The 13,839-nt window shown below is 42.4% G+C and overlaps 1 protein-coding gene across 1 annotated transcript; it reads right to left on the reverse strand.

The window, feature by feature from the left end:
- Positions 1-1,020: 1,020 nt before the first annotated feature.
- On the reverse strand, positions 1,021-2,901 carry LOC111047069 (allergen Tha p 1-like). The gene is made up of 2 exons (XM_022332738.2): positions 2,351-2,901; positions 1,021-1,466 (listed from the first exon to the last, which is right to left on the reverse strand). Exons 1-2 carry the CDS (start codon positions 2,720-2,722, stop codon positions 1,287-1,289), a joined length of 552 nt encoding a protein of 183 aa, XP_022188430.2. The 5' UTR covers positions 2,723-2,901; the 3' UTR covers positions 1,021-1,286.
- Between the last annotated feature and the right edge of the window lie 10,938 nt (positions 2,902-13,839).

Here is a 13,839-nt window from a genome sequence, read left to right on the forward strand (position 1 = left end):
ACTTGCACTGAGTGGGTGCCGAGGGACAGGACCAGGAGCAGAGGATGGCCACCAACCCGATGGAGGGACGAGCTATGTCAAAGGGTAGGACACGCATGGGCAACCACTGCAAGAAATCGACAGTTGTGGAACAAAATAGTTAGTGTCTAAGTTATAATTCCAAGAACTATTGTGAAAAAGATTTAAAATCCTGTAAATTTGTAAATAGCTTGATAAATTGCCAACCTATCATTTTACCTCATACAAGAGAGGCTTTTGTTCAATTATGAATGCCAATAAAGCTTTTATTATTATTATTATTATTATTATTATTAGCCGTCAAGCTCCCAGATGGAAGACGCTGAGCAAAATTTGGTTCATTTTTTGTTTTTCTTGTTCTTTTTATCAATCCACCAGTTTTTCATTTTCAGTGAGAACTCCGCTTTCCTTGCTTCACTCCATTTTGTTCCCACTCTTACTTTTATTATTATTATTACTATTATTATTACTATTCTTATTACTATTATTATTATTTTCTTAATTTATGAGAAAACCTTTTTGACGAGCTAGCTTTGATTCTCATGTAATTTCGAAGCACTGAGGGCGCCCTATCACTATTTCAATATTTCTCACTCATGTGTCGAAATTTTCTTATGAGCTGCTGATGTCGATCCAACTCCTGGTGGTCCTGGACTATTGTAGCCGGAGTCGTCTCTTCCAAGGGGTTACAAAATTATTTAAAAATAAAAATGACTTTTGCTTTATAAGAGCATCACAAAGTCTTATAAGAAATTTAGTAATTCAATCTAACTTTAAATTATTACAAGATATAGCAAGGTATTACGCTCTATAATTTTTAGGGACCTCTCATGGTGGCATTTGGCAGGCGAGTGTTGGTTCTCCTTTCTCAATTTTACAATTCTCATTTCCGATTTCTAAATTTACATAAAATTTGAATATCCTAAAACAAAACCTTCAACATATAAATTTCAATGATAGTAATTCAATCATGCCTAATGCGATGAAATTATGATTCAATAATAACTCTCATAATTACAATGATTTATAATTCATTAGTTTTTTGAACATTGATTACAAATTGCAACATTGCATATTACAACAGAACATACAGCAGTATAAAGGATAGAAATTCAATTTAATTCAAAAGAGTACATAACAACAGTACAATAGGGTAGGCCTACATAGCACTTACAACAGTACATAAATCACATATCAACTGTATATTCATCACCATTTTCAGTATATTATAATTACATATTGCATCTTGCTTTATGTTTCAGAGATCTTCACCTCCTTCCTTGGCTCTTGCTATCCTTTTTCTCGTTTGAAGATTGTTTGGAAGTCTTGGAATCAGCAGCAGCTGCAGCAGCAGTAGCAGGTCCCTTGTTGGCAGCCGTCTTCTTGTCCTTCGGAGTGGGGGTGAACCACTTTTTGTGGAGACCCTTAGGATCGTACTTGGTTGACACCTATAAGGAAAATATTGATTCATTCATTCTACTGCAATTTCACAAAGTTTCCAAACATGTAGCAAGAGCACAAACAAAATGGTTGACGTAATGACTCAGAACCCACCTAAAGCTGTAGGTCCACTCATCTTTCATCATTTTCCGATCGTGTGTTTGTGGGACCGATATTATTCTATATCCCTCTTAAAGAGTCACAATTATTTGTTATAACTGTAATTATAACATAATATATTATTTTGGGCGTAAGTTAGCCTCTGGTACTTTTCTGTAAGTTGTATAATATCCTGAATGATTGAATAAATAAATAACAGTGCCGATTTAAATTTTTTAGATTTTTGTTTATTATTACAATAAGTACAATCACTTGCGGAAAGGATCAACAGACCCAAAACTGTTCCTATTTCAATTGAAACTACACACAGTCCAAAAATATAGGTTACGGGAATCATATTTTCAATTGAACAATTTTCACCGCAATACCAAGAAACCTAACAATTAATTCTGTATTGGGAAATAGTTAATACGAATCAGGAATGAATAATTGAAAATGTTAAAAAATCGTGATAGACCTGAAAATTTAGAGCCGAAAATCACACGCACAATTCAAAATATTTTGATTAATAATTTGCATACTTTGTAAAATCCGTTGCATAGTTATCTATACTGTCATTTATTGTAAATTAGTGTAAAAGCTAGAATATATTGTAACTCACATGAAGAGAGAACTTCAATCAAATCTAATCATCATACATCTTTACCCACCCAAAATTTCATATATTGTTCTCATATTTCTATATTTTATTATAGTTTGTATTTTATGACTTTGTTATACATTGTATCGATGTTCACAACAATAAAGGAAATTTGAAAAGCCTAGAGCTTACCTGCTTCCACATCTCGGGCTGCTCGTCCATCAAGTACTGGATCACCTTTCTAGACCCCGCCTTCTGTTGCTGGCTGCATTTGGCACAATTGTCGCTCAGAGCGGTCGGCAGGATGCGCTTGATCTCGGTGGCTGCCGGGGTGCACACACCCTTCTCCAGGAAACAGCGCACGTAGTGGTCTCTCATCTTGGCGTCGGTCAGGGCCTTATCGAGATGCTTCGGGTCCAGGAGAGCGGATGACTTCTCGGGTACCTTTGCGCAGATCAACTGCGCACTAGCCACACACACAAGCAAAGCGACAACTACTTGATGCACCATTGTTATTGAACTTCTTACTTCAGCCAGAAAACGACTATTGAAAGAATTTATCATTAAACGTCTTACTTCAGTCACGAAAAATAAAAATCTATTCTGTTCTTTACTCAGTGCCTCAGCTGTTGGTCAGAACCGTTATGATGCTCCATCACCAGCTGCAACGAAATATAAACTGATGCGACAACCTTGGATTATAACCGCAAATATTCAGAGTTTCCCCGGGAGATGGACAGCTAGCCCAGGATGGTCACAGTCCACCGAACTCATCCTTGCTATTTCGAACTAGGAACAGTCATCACTCTCAACTGCTAGCATTCCTTGAAAATATCACACAAACGCGAATCGTTGATAGAAACTGTCATTAATTAAAACTGTCATCATTCCTTGGGTATAACAGGTTCGCTTCTAATCCTACCAATGTTGACAGTTGGAAATCAACTGAGTGATAATTTATTGCTCCAATGCCATTCAAGGACAATTCCGGGTATTCCTTCCGATTTCACCGTTTTAATCATTCAATGGCTGTCCAGCAATTACAAAAGATTGTTCCAATCAATTAGTTAACGATATTTGATACTTGGGGAAATATTCTCTGTTGCGGTTCATCTCAGCTCAACTCAACTATATTGTTGTAGTCCATTCAATCCGAATTGAATAAGTTGGTGTGTATTTGCGACATTTATGTGGACTGGTTTCTCTTAATATGTAATTTCTGTGTCAGTGTTGAAGATCATGGTGGAAATTCTAATTGGAATAAAGTGGACTCGGTTTTCGCCTGTCAAGGCTCTGCAGGAGGGGGACCATTTCGAATCGCTATCTCCATAAGCGTAATGTTAATTGGGATTCCATATAACTCGGTTGATTTTCATCCGAACGTTTTAGTCTATATCTCATTTTGAAGGTCTGTTAATTCTCTGTTTAAGTTGTGAGGTGGAATATTAATATTTCTTTAGAAAACATTTATATTACTCTATAAAATGGGGAGCTTTTATGATTTTTTCCTGGCGTTGTTGGTTAATATTTTGGAAATTTATCTCGCAACATGAATTAGTTTAAATGAGTTCTGTCATCATGTCAACACATCCGTACGGTTTTTAAATGGAATCTAAAAAGGATTTTTTCGTTTGCAAGCCACTGAAAAATGGAGTTGTTAAACAGAGTACGTTGACAGAAGAATTTCTTCGAATATTTAGTGACTGAATATTTCTCTAATTTTCTGTATGAAAAGGTTATAAATAATATCCTTCACTTGAACACACGCCCAAAAAATAATGAGAGTTGAATATGCCAGCTTTAGATGGGTTCTGAATTACTATGTAGGCAAGTAGGGAAGAAATCAATTTGAATTATTTGACAATTTGAAATTGATGTATCGTGTATCGACGCTTAAGGCATTATTAATGTATCATTCAAGCTAAATATACTCAAAATCTGACTTTGTAACTCGCATAACTCAGCTAAGTTACACATTTACAACATCAACTTTGGACTATATACGGCGAGGTGGAACTACCCTTGAATTTTTCCCACCATTCAAAGGCATACCCCAATAATAATAACAACATCAACGGGATTCAGTGACTGATCCATTATCAAGAAATGTTCCCAAAATATTCATTTGGTTGAAAATAGATTATTCATTATCCATTTGAAGAGAGAGTGGAGATATCAAATAGCAATAGGATTTTTTAAGGGAGAATTGTTTACAGTAAAATATTTTATATAACTTTGTGTAGTATATTATTATAGCAAAATAAGATAGATAGATTATAGCAAAATAAGCCCCACATGAGCCTAAGAAGTTCACAAATGCTTATGAACTTACCATAAAAATCAATATAATGCGAGTGTCGACCATGAAAGTAGAATACTTCACGCAATTAAATGGTAACCGTTCTATCATACCTTGGAACTTCAATAACTCAAAATTTAAAGCCGCCTTCTCCCAAGAGTTTCGCTCAGTGGAAGACGGGTCACCGCATCAATAGCCTGCAATGTCGTAAACTTTATCAGCAGACATAAAACTGAAAATAAAATATGGAGCGTAACTTTGCTGGACATTTCCACCAAGATATTGTGGGAAGTAGGAGGAAGGAAGAATGGGTGATAGAGGAAAAGGAAGGACAAGGAGAACTAGAAAGAACGAGTGTAGAAGTCAAATTATAAGAAGGAGTGGTAGAAGGAGTAGAGGAGGATGAGGAGGAGGAGGACCAGTAGGATGAGGAGGATGAGCAGGAGGAGGAGGAGGAGAAAAAGAGAGAAACAGTAGGTGGAGAGCGAGTAAAAAGATGTGAAGCTAAAAGTCGATAACTTCAAGCAACTTGAGAGAGACTATATTGCTCTTTTATGTCGGCTTGTATTAGCAGCTCTGTAGTCTTTCTTGGCCAGTGAAGTACTTTGGGAGTTGCACGCATAAATTAATAGTGATCTTTGAGAACATATTATTATTCCCTTTCACAACCTCCTGTTGCTTGGTAACAGGTGTGTTATTGTTTTGTAATTTACAAAACGTGAACCAAGAAATATTACATTGCCCAAGATTACAACGAATTTATTATTATTGATAGCATTATATGTGAACCAAACTTCAAGAGGAGAACTTGAAATACAATAATAATTCACGGATAACTAATTTCTTTCAGATAACATCAATGCCAACAAATGAAAAGTGAACCTCACAAGAAGAGAAGTGCTTGCATTCATCAATTCAGTTAGAGAATTATCATATTGATGGATGGAGAAGTATGAGTATCCTACAAGTAAGTTACAATACATTCTGGTTTATACACGAATCTACAATAAATTACAGTACAACAGCCAATTATGCAACAAATTTCACATATTATGAAAACTTATTAATTACAATGAAGATTGAATGCAACATTAGAATATTGACAATATAGTTTTGTCATGTAACTACATAAATCAGCGGTGTTTCAACAATGAATAAATGATAATTTCAATGAATAAATATACATCCAACTATGAATTATATGTGTTGAGGTATAAGTAATTAGTTGCTTATTGCGTGTTATATTACTATTTACAAACTTCATTCACTGATATGGGATTAAAGTTTTTTATAATAAATTAGTGAAAATCTATAATACAAACAAAATTATGAAATTAGTAGATAAATAATAATGTTCTATTAAGGATAATAATAAGAAAGTTTATTTTTAGAAAAATGAGAAACAGTGAAGAGAAGAATGAGAGAATAAATAGTTTCAATATATTTACAGTCTAATCAAATTTTCACAATTGTCCACTCCAATATCAACCAACCAGGAAAACTTACTTGAACCTGTGTCTATTGAATTCTTCCCTAATGTAACTTGGTATTGAATTGTAAATTCTTGGTCCCAAATATATGTAGTTTCTTTGCCCAAATGTAGTGTTCATCCTTGGTACTATTGAATGCGTGTTTCTCTGCCTTGTTTGATGGTTAAGATCTGCCAGTCCTATGTGTTCGTTGTTTCTCCTCATTCGCGTGATGATAGCCTGGATCTATGTTGGATCCGACTCATCTTGGTATCAAGACTGATACTAGTATTATTAATAAATATGATACCATTTTACTATATTGGTTCGCTAATATTAAAAATGTAAGGTCAGATAAGTGAGATAAGATTTCATTACACTTGCAAATATACTGCATACGTATTTATTTGCTACAGACTTGTGAGAACTACTAAAAATAATAATGTGAGGAGATAAGACAAATTTGACATACAACTTTCAAAATACAGCAAAAATTAATAAAATAAATATAAATCTGAGTAGGTCTATTCTTTTTAAAATTATTTAGTCACGACATGTTCCAGCTATACAAAAGTAGTCCTAAAGAAAGAAACATAAATATAATGATCTTTGAGGAACCTCACGACTTCATTGAATGAACGATATCATCCTCAAGTCTTGATGGAATTCAATGTCTAGTCTGGAATTCCATTCAAAAATGGAAAATGACAGTATTACCATAGAGAAAAGATAGCCTGTATCGGTTGTCTCTGGTATTATTGAGAATGTGTAAAAAAGTTAAGCTGGAAGATGGAAGCATTCGAAAGTATCATTTCTCACACAAAGAAAGACGATTCAACGATCCCATGCTTAATCCTTGAAATTTTAACATTGCATATTATCATTTCAATCAGCAACAGGAAAATCAATTATGATTTCCTTACAGGAATAGTGTACATGTGACATTATTCATGTCTTTATTAGTTCACGTGTGATGAGTGTTGATGGAAAATCTTGTTTCTTAAGTGATTAATGAATATGATTGGGAGGATTACTGAAATCGTACACGTGGAATTCTAACCCCATTTTGGACTGTGTCATCACCTAAAAATTTGGAGGAGAAATAGCAGAAGGGCTACCATAATATTTTATCTACCAATGTTATATATAACATCAGTTTTATTTGTATCATGAATAAATGAATGAATGATTTCATTTAAAAGGATTATGTCTAGAAGATTCAAGCCTAATCTAAGGTAACCCAATTGAACGTTACCCAACGAAGGCACAAAGGCACACCTGTATGATGCATGATGTTGATTGGCAGGAATTGAATTGAAATTCGAATTCTTATTTAACACTCTATGGATAAGGGGTCAGTCAATGTATTATTGGGAAAACAGTTTCCCAATGTGAAGAAAGTCACTTCATTCGTCATTGTGAAGTGTTTTTATTGAATAAGCCAGTGCAGTTGCTATTATCCCTAGCTTGCAAATAAATTTGCCAAAAGTTGAGGCCGTCCGGCTCGCAAATATACTGGGGTTCTGACCACAGCTATAGCTCAGTGATAGATGCATGAATATTCTCAATATAAATGAAACACCATGGGTTTCAGCAACTGATAATTAACAATTCTTACCGCTGCTCGCTTGAAGGTATTGGAGATTACCAATAAGGAAATCGAAAAGATACTCAGTGACTGATTATCAGTAACCATATATTCAATCAAGAGTAATGAAAATCAACTATTATACTTCTGAGTTTCAAAACGCTCATCATGAATACAGGTATACACAAATTTATCCTTTCGAAATTCCTTGTGACTTACTACGCCAGTTCTAGAAGTTCACTGGATCCTTATATGATATATTGTAGACTTATTATTATTATCACGTACACCCTGAGTAGCTTCAGAGGTGGGTGATTGATACCCAGGTGTTGCTCCTGGATGACTTCGCTCAGTCGTAATGTGGGCGGGGAAAGGAGGCAAGTCGAAGTTCCTCTTCCTTCTTCTTTGTGCCTCAGCTGGCGTGAATAGCACCTCCTGGTGCTTCTGATGGCGTGAAGGTCGCTCTCTTCTCTGATGACACCACTTTGATGTAATTTTGTATTGGCCTTACGGCCTCGGTTCCGCTCCAGTGAAGTAGGAAAAGGAAGGACAGACAGGATAGGGACGGCAGACAACGGTCCGCTGTGCCCTGGGGAGAAGGAAGAATAGGGACGGCAGACAACGGTCCGCTGTGCCCTGGGGAGAAGGAAGAATAGGGACGGCAGACAACGGTCCGCTGTGCCCTGGGGAGAAGGAAGAATAGGGACGGCAGACAACGGTCCGCTGTGCCCTGAGGGGATGGAAAGAACAGGGACGGCAGACAACGGTCCGCTGTGCCCTGGGGAGAGGGAAGAATAGGGACGGCAGACAACGGTCAGCTGTGCCCTGGGGAGGAGTAAGAATAGGGACGGCAGACAACGGTCCGCTGTGCCCTGAGGGGATGGAAAGAACACGGACGGCAGACAACGGTCCGCTGTGCCCTGGGGAGAAGGAAGAATAGGGACGGCAGACAACAGTCCGCTGTGCCCTAGGGAGATGGGAGGACAGGGACGGCAGACAACGGTCCGCTGTGCCCTGGGGGAATGGGAGGTCAGGGACGGCAGACAACGGTCCGCTGTGCCCTGGGGAAATGGGAGGACAGGGACGGCAGACAACGGTCCGCTGTGCCCTGGGGGAATGGAGGTCAGGGACGGCAGACAACGGTCCGCTGTGCCCTGGGGAAATGGGAGGACAGGGACGGCAGACAACGGTCCGCTGTGCCCTGAGGGGATGGAAAGAACAGGGACGGCAGACAACGGTCTGCTGTGCCCTGGGGAGAAGGAAGAATAGGGACGGCAGACAACGGTCCGCTGTGCCCTAGGGAGATGGGAGGACAGGGACGGCAGACAACGGTCCGCTGTGCCCTGGGGGAATGGGAGGTCAGGGACGGCAGACAACGGTCCGCTGTGCCCTGGGGAAATGGGAGGACAGGGACGGCAGACAACGGTCCGCTGTGCCCTAGGGAGATGGGAGGTCAGGGACGGCAGACAACGGTCCGCTGTGCCCTGGGGAAATGGGAGGACAGGGACGGCAGACAACGGTCCGCTGTGCCCTAGGGAGATGGGAGGACAGGGACGGCAGACAACGGTCCGCTGTGCCCTAGGTTTATGGGAGGACAGGGACGGCAGACAACGGTCCGCTGTGCCCTAGGTAGATGGGAGGACAGGGACGGCAGACAACGGTCCGCTGTGCCCTAGGGAGATGGAAGGTTAGGGACGTACGGCAGCCAATGGGCCGCTGTACCAGGGCAGGAGGTCGGGGACGTACGGCAGCCAACGGGCCGCTGTACCAGGAGCAGGAAGGTTGTGAGCGGAATGCTGTGGTTTGGGGCTCGTCCGGCCTTCAAATACTCCCCTAAAGTGGAGGGGATGGAGTTGTGCCGCCACCAGAGGCGGTGTAAATCGTCTCGATGCGCGGAAGATGGTGCGCCATCGGTACCTTCCTTATCTCCGCGGTCGGCTAGCGTTGCTGATAGCCGAGCGTCTTTCTCCAATATCATTAATTATTTAGCAATATCTTCCGTCACAATTTTACTTTGTGACACCCCACTCCTACTTGGGGGGGGGGGGGTTTCGGAGCCCTCTAGTGCACCACCTTTAAAGGCGTGAGCCCTCTAGGCATCACCTTAAGAGGTGTACACCTCTCAGTCATCACCTTTAGAGGTGTATGACACTCGCTATGAGCTTCATCTATACCTGGTCCACAGGTACATATTTACATCGTCCATTCGATAATCGGACTTTTATGCGTGGCTTGCCGGCCCGTTCGCGCTTGCCTGATGTTGTGTTGCGGTGGCACATCACTGGATCCATATTTCGAGAGGGGCCTGGTCTGGGTTCCTGGGACGGTGGGACTACTTCATTGGTAGTTGAAGACTGCATATGCTCTTCCACATCCATTTCAGTTGAGGAGGGTATTGACTCCTCCACATCCATGACAGTAGGGGGTGGTATTGACTCTTCCACATCCCTCTCGGATTCACCACTTGTGTTGGTGGCTGGGGCATGAATCGTGGCCTGGCGTTCAGAGTCAGTCATCTCATTCCTGTGATCCATCACTATGTTGCCCCAGGATGCTTGCCTTGGAACATATGACAACTCTGCTTTGCTATCAATCAAGGCATTGGGTTCGACTCTGTTCAAACCATCCTGCTTGAACGTCCTTCTGTCGCGATCCTTGTTGTCCTGAGATTCGGATTGTACAGCTGATATTGTTGGGACTGCTGTTGTCTTAGTCCCCAATAAGAGAGATCGTGACATTATTAGCGGACTTGTAGGATTCAGTTGGGGAGGATCCCACTCTACCTCTCTCGTGAATGTGTGAATATTCACTCTGTTTTCACGCATAAATTCCATTCCTAATAGCAACTCTTGTCCAAGTCCTTCCATTATAGACGTCACTAGTGGAACTGTGATTTGTCCTATAGTTACATTAGTTGTCAGCTTCCCATTTAATGGGGTAGATCGTCCATCAGCTAATATCGCGTGGTGATGAGTTGGTACCTTCCTTATCATCCCTATTTTCTTGAGAACTTCATAAACGTCATTACTCATATAATTAGCTTCAGCGCCACTATCTAGCAATGCCCGACACTTTTTACCACCGATTGTCACAGTAATGAATAGTCTGTTGTCACTTGATGACTCTTCAATCACAGGAATCCTGTGTGCCGTTCGCATCACTGCTGTCTTGTTTGGAGTTTTATTCTCCTTCTGCACATCACAGACACATTTCAGTGCTCTCTTTCCGCTCCTTTTACATGGTGGGATATCGGGACAGTGTGATCTCCAGTGCCCCGGTCTCTTGTATTGCCCACTCATGGATTCAGACTCACTAAGAGATGGTCTGTTACTAGTAGGGGTTATAACTGTCTCAACCTTGAGCCTTGTAATCTTTTTCGTGTCCTCAATCATGTGAACTCTCGAATTCTGTCTATTCTGTTTCTCCTCTGCTTTTATTTGTTCATACTCCCTCGCGAATTTTTCCAATTCGTTGATACTATGAACATCTGATTGCCGAATATACAATTTGTACCGTGGGAGGAGATTCTTATACACTCTCTGTAATTTATTCTCGTCTGTAAAACCTCCTCTACGCCTCATGAGTGTCAGTACATCTTCGAGAAATTCGTCAAACAATTCACCTTCCTTTTGCTTCCTTGCCTGAATTAGATTCTCGAGGTCCTCCTCATAGGTAAGTGGGTAGTAGCGTGATCTGAAATCTGTCACGAAATTGTCCCATGATCTCCATTGGTCACGACGATTACGCATCCATAGGGTAGCTTTACCAACTAGTAATTCAGGAAGGGCAACTAGTAGTTGGTTGCCAGTGAGCCCATAGGCTTGTTGTAGCTCGTCTAGCCTCTCTAAGAAGCTAGGAGCATTTGATTAGCCGTCGAATGACAGTCTCCAGCTTCTTACTTTGTCACATACCGCCCCTGGGTCCATGAGGGGGTTTGTGTGAATGTTGGTTCCAACTTCAGCATGAGTACCTGTTGCTGAGTGTCCAGATCCCCCACTGCTTCTGCTCACTATTCCGGGTCTTAGGCTGGGATAACGTACAGCCATCTTCTTATGTTGTTCTACTAACAACCTTCTCAACTCAGCAAGTGTTCCAGATGACACTATGCCCCAATCTTGTAGAAGATTGAACGCTTCTTCCTTTTTCAATTTATAGATCCAGGAAACTCTGGGGTCGGCTATCACCTCGGGGTTTACGTCCTCAACTGACTGATCCTCTGTCAGCTCCTGATGTCGAGCATCTGAATCTGACTCGCCCTGTTCACTCATGATGATTCTTACTTCGTTGCCTCGTGCCCCAAGTGCGGGCGCCAATAGCACCTCCTGGTGCTTCTGATGGCGTGAAGGTCGCTCTCTTCTCTGATGACACCACTTTGATGTAATTTTGTATTGGCCTTACGGCCTCGGTTCCGCTCCAGTGAAGTAGGAAAAGGAAGGACAGACAGGATAGGGACGGCAGACAACGGTCCGCTGTGCCCTGGGGAGAAGGAAGAATAGGGACGGCAGACAACGGTCCGCTGTGCCCTGGGGAGAAGGAAGAATAGGGACGGCAGACAACGGTCCGCTGTGCCCTGGGGAGAAGGAAGAATAGGGACGGCAGACAACGGTCCGCTGTGCCCTGAGGGGATGGAAAGAACAGGGACGGCAGACAACGGTCCGCTGTGCCCTGGGGAGAAGGAAGAATAGGGACGGCAGACAACGGTCAGCTGTGCCCTGGGGAGAAGGAAGAATAGGGACGGCAGACAACGGTCCGCTGTGCCCTGAGGGGATGGAAAGAACAGGGACGGCAGACAACGGTCCGCTGTGCCCTGGGGAGAAGGAAGAATAGGGACGGCAGACAACAGTCCGCTGTGCCCTAGGGAGATGGGAGGACAGGGACGGCAGACAACGGTCCGCTGTGCCCTGGGGGAATGGGAGGTCAGGGACGGCAGACAACGGTCCGCTGTGCCCTGGGGAAATGGGAGGACAGGGACGGCAGACAACGGTCCGCTGTGCCCTGAGGGGATGGAAAGAACAGGGACGGCAGACAACGGTCTGCTGTGCCCTGGGGAGAAGGAAGAATAGGGACGGCAGACAACGGTCCGCTGTGCCCTAGGGAGATGGGAGGACAGGGACGGCAGACAACGGTCCGCTGTGCCCTGGGGGAATGGGAGGTCAGGGACGGCAGACAACGGTCCGCTGTGCCCTGGGGAAATGGGAGGACAGGGACGGCAGACAACGGTCCGCTGTGCCCTAGGGAGATGGGAGGTCAGGGACGGCAGACAACGGTCCGCTGTGCCCTGGGGAAATGGGAGGACAGGGACGGCAGACAACGGTCCGCTGTGCCCTAGGGAGATGGAGGACAGGGACGGCAGACAACGGTCCGCTGTGCCCTAGGTATATGGGAGGACAGGGACGGCAGACAACGGTCCGCTGTGCCCTAGGTAGATGGGAGGACAGGGACGGCAGACAACGGTCCGCTGTGCCCTAGGGAGATGGAAGGTTAGGGACGTACGGCAGCCAACGGGCCGCTGTACCAGGGCAGGAGGTCGGGGACGTACGGCAGCCAACGGGCCGCTGTACCAGGAGCAGGAAGGTTGTGAGCGGAATGCTGTGGTTTGGGGCTCGTCCGGCCTTTAAATACTCCCCTAAAGTGGAGGGGATGGAGTTGTGCCGCCACCAGAGGCGGTGGAAATCGTCTCGATGCGCGGAAGATGGTGCGCCATCGGTACCTTCCTTATCTCCGCGGTCGGCTAGCGTTGCTGATAGCCGAGCGTCTTTCTCCAATATCATTAATTATTTAGCAATATCTTCCGTCACAATTTTACTTTGTGACATTATAAATATCAGTAAAGGTTCGCTGTCTGTATAATATGACTATCATCAAAGGATGATAAGTCATAGTTGCTCTGAATAAGATCAATCTTAATTAAATTCACTGACTATATATGCTGCAGAATAAAAATGCTTGGTACCAAGACAGTTCAAACTGTATATCACGAGATGAATCAGGAAAATGATAAAAGCTTCTAATATTTTGTATGCTGACAAAAAACATAAATATATTCCCATAAAATAATACAAAATATAAAATCTCTTGGAAATACAATTCCATATAAATAAATTCTTTAATATCTCAGTTATCACAGGAATTGTCAGCATTCACAATATTGTGAGCTATAAAATATATATATTTATTAATACTGATATGTGAAACTTCAGGTCGAATCAGGATTTAACAAATTGGAACCTGTTCAGTCTATAGGTTCAATAGAATATACTTCAATCAATAATTAATAATCAATAAAATAACCATTTAAAATCTCAGGGTATGTGGATTCATGCCA

Source organism: Nilaparvata lugens, chromosome 11, assembly GCF_014356525.2.
Source record: "Nilaparvata lugens isolate BPH chromosome 11, ASM1435652v1, whole genome shotgun sequence".
NCBI classification, from domain to species: domain Eukaryota; kingdom Metazoa; phylum Arthropoda; class Insecta; order Hemiptera; family Delphacidae; genus Nilaparvata; species Nilaparvata lugens.

What these genes read in the sequence shown, in the direction of transcription:
- LOC111047069 (XM_022332738.2), bottom strand. Translation starts at nt 2,722, where the DNA reads ATGATAAATTCTTTCAATAGTCGTTTTCTGGCTGAAGTAAGAAGTTCA. An exon ending in AGCCCGAGATGTGGAAGCAG is followed by an intron (nt 1,467 to 2,350) that starts GTAAGCTCTAGG and finishes TTTTCCTTATAG; the next exon opens with GTGTCAACCAAGTACGATCC.